A 777-nucleotide genomic window follows, 5' to 3' on the forward strand; every position below is an offset into this window, starting at 1 on the left:
AGTTGGACATCCGACAGTGGTTCCTGGTCACCAACTGGACCCCGCTGACCGTCTGGTTTTACCGGGAGAGCTACCTGCGCTTCTGCTCCCGACCCTTCTCCCTGCGCCAGCTGGACGCGTGAGTGTCCCCCAGCCCCAGCGCCCTGCCCCCTGGCACCCCGCTGACCTGGCCTTGCTCTCCCCACCCCAGCGCCCGGCACCTCTGCAACGTCTCCATCCAGAGGCGGTTCCACTCGGCCCGGGGCCGGCACCCCCAGCTGCCCCCTGACCGGATCTGGTCCTGCTGGCAGTTCCAGGCGTACCTGGCACAGGTGGGACAGGCGGGTGCCTGGCAGCAGGTGATGGAGCCTGGCATGAAGGCGGCAGTGGTGGGGGTCCTGTGCAGTGTCCAGAGCCTGGTGGGGCCCCACAAGGGCAGTTTTGAGCTCTACGGGGCTGACTTTGTCTTTGGGGAGGACTGCCAGCCCTGGCTGCTGGAGATCAACGCGAGCCCCACCATGGCCCCCTCCTCAGCAGTGACCAGAAGCCTCTGTGCCAGAGTCCAGCGGGACACCCTGCGCGTGGTCATTGACCACAGAGATGACCCTACCTGTCCCACTGGTGCCTTTGAGCTCATCTACAAGGAGGTGGGTTGGAGGTGGGGGGAGGCTGCGGGGCCAGCAATCCCCAGCCATCCCAAGCCCTGACTCCCCCCCCACCGCCGCTTATCTACCTGCAGGCTGCCGTGCCCCAGCCCCGGTTCTCGGGACTGAAGCTGATGGTGAAAGGCTTCGCCCC

At 66.5% G+C, this 777-nt stretch overlaps 1 protein-coding gene across 1 annotated transcript in view; it reads left to right on the forward strand.

Annotated features, from left to right (window-relative positions):
- LOC104390214 (tubulin monoglycylase TTLL3-like) overlaps window positions 1-777 on the forward strand; it is a 7522-nt gene that overhangs the window by 2079 nt on the left and 4666 nt on the right. The window contains exons 9-11 of the mRNA XM_009999318.1: window positions 3-118; window positions 191-626; window positions 719-772. Coding sequence (XP_009997620.1) covers window positions 3-118; window positions 191-626; window positions 719-772 — 606 coding nt within the window. The remainder of the gene's footprint in view (window positions 1-2; window positions 119-190; window positions 627-718; window positions 773-777) is intronic.

The sequence above is a fragment of the Chaetura pelagica genome, unplaced genomic scaffold (assembly GCF_000747805.2).
Source record: "Chaetura pelagica isolate M959 unplaced genomic scaffold, ChaPel_1.0 scaffold316, whole genome shotgun sequence".
Taxonomy (NCBI): domain Eukaryota; kingdom Metazoa; phylum Chordata; class Aves; order Apodiformes; family Apodidae; genus Chaetura; species Chaetura pelagica.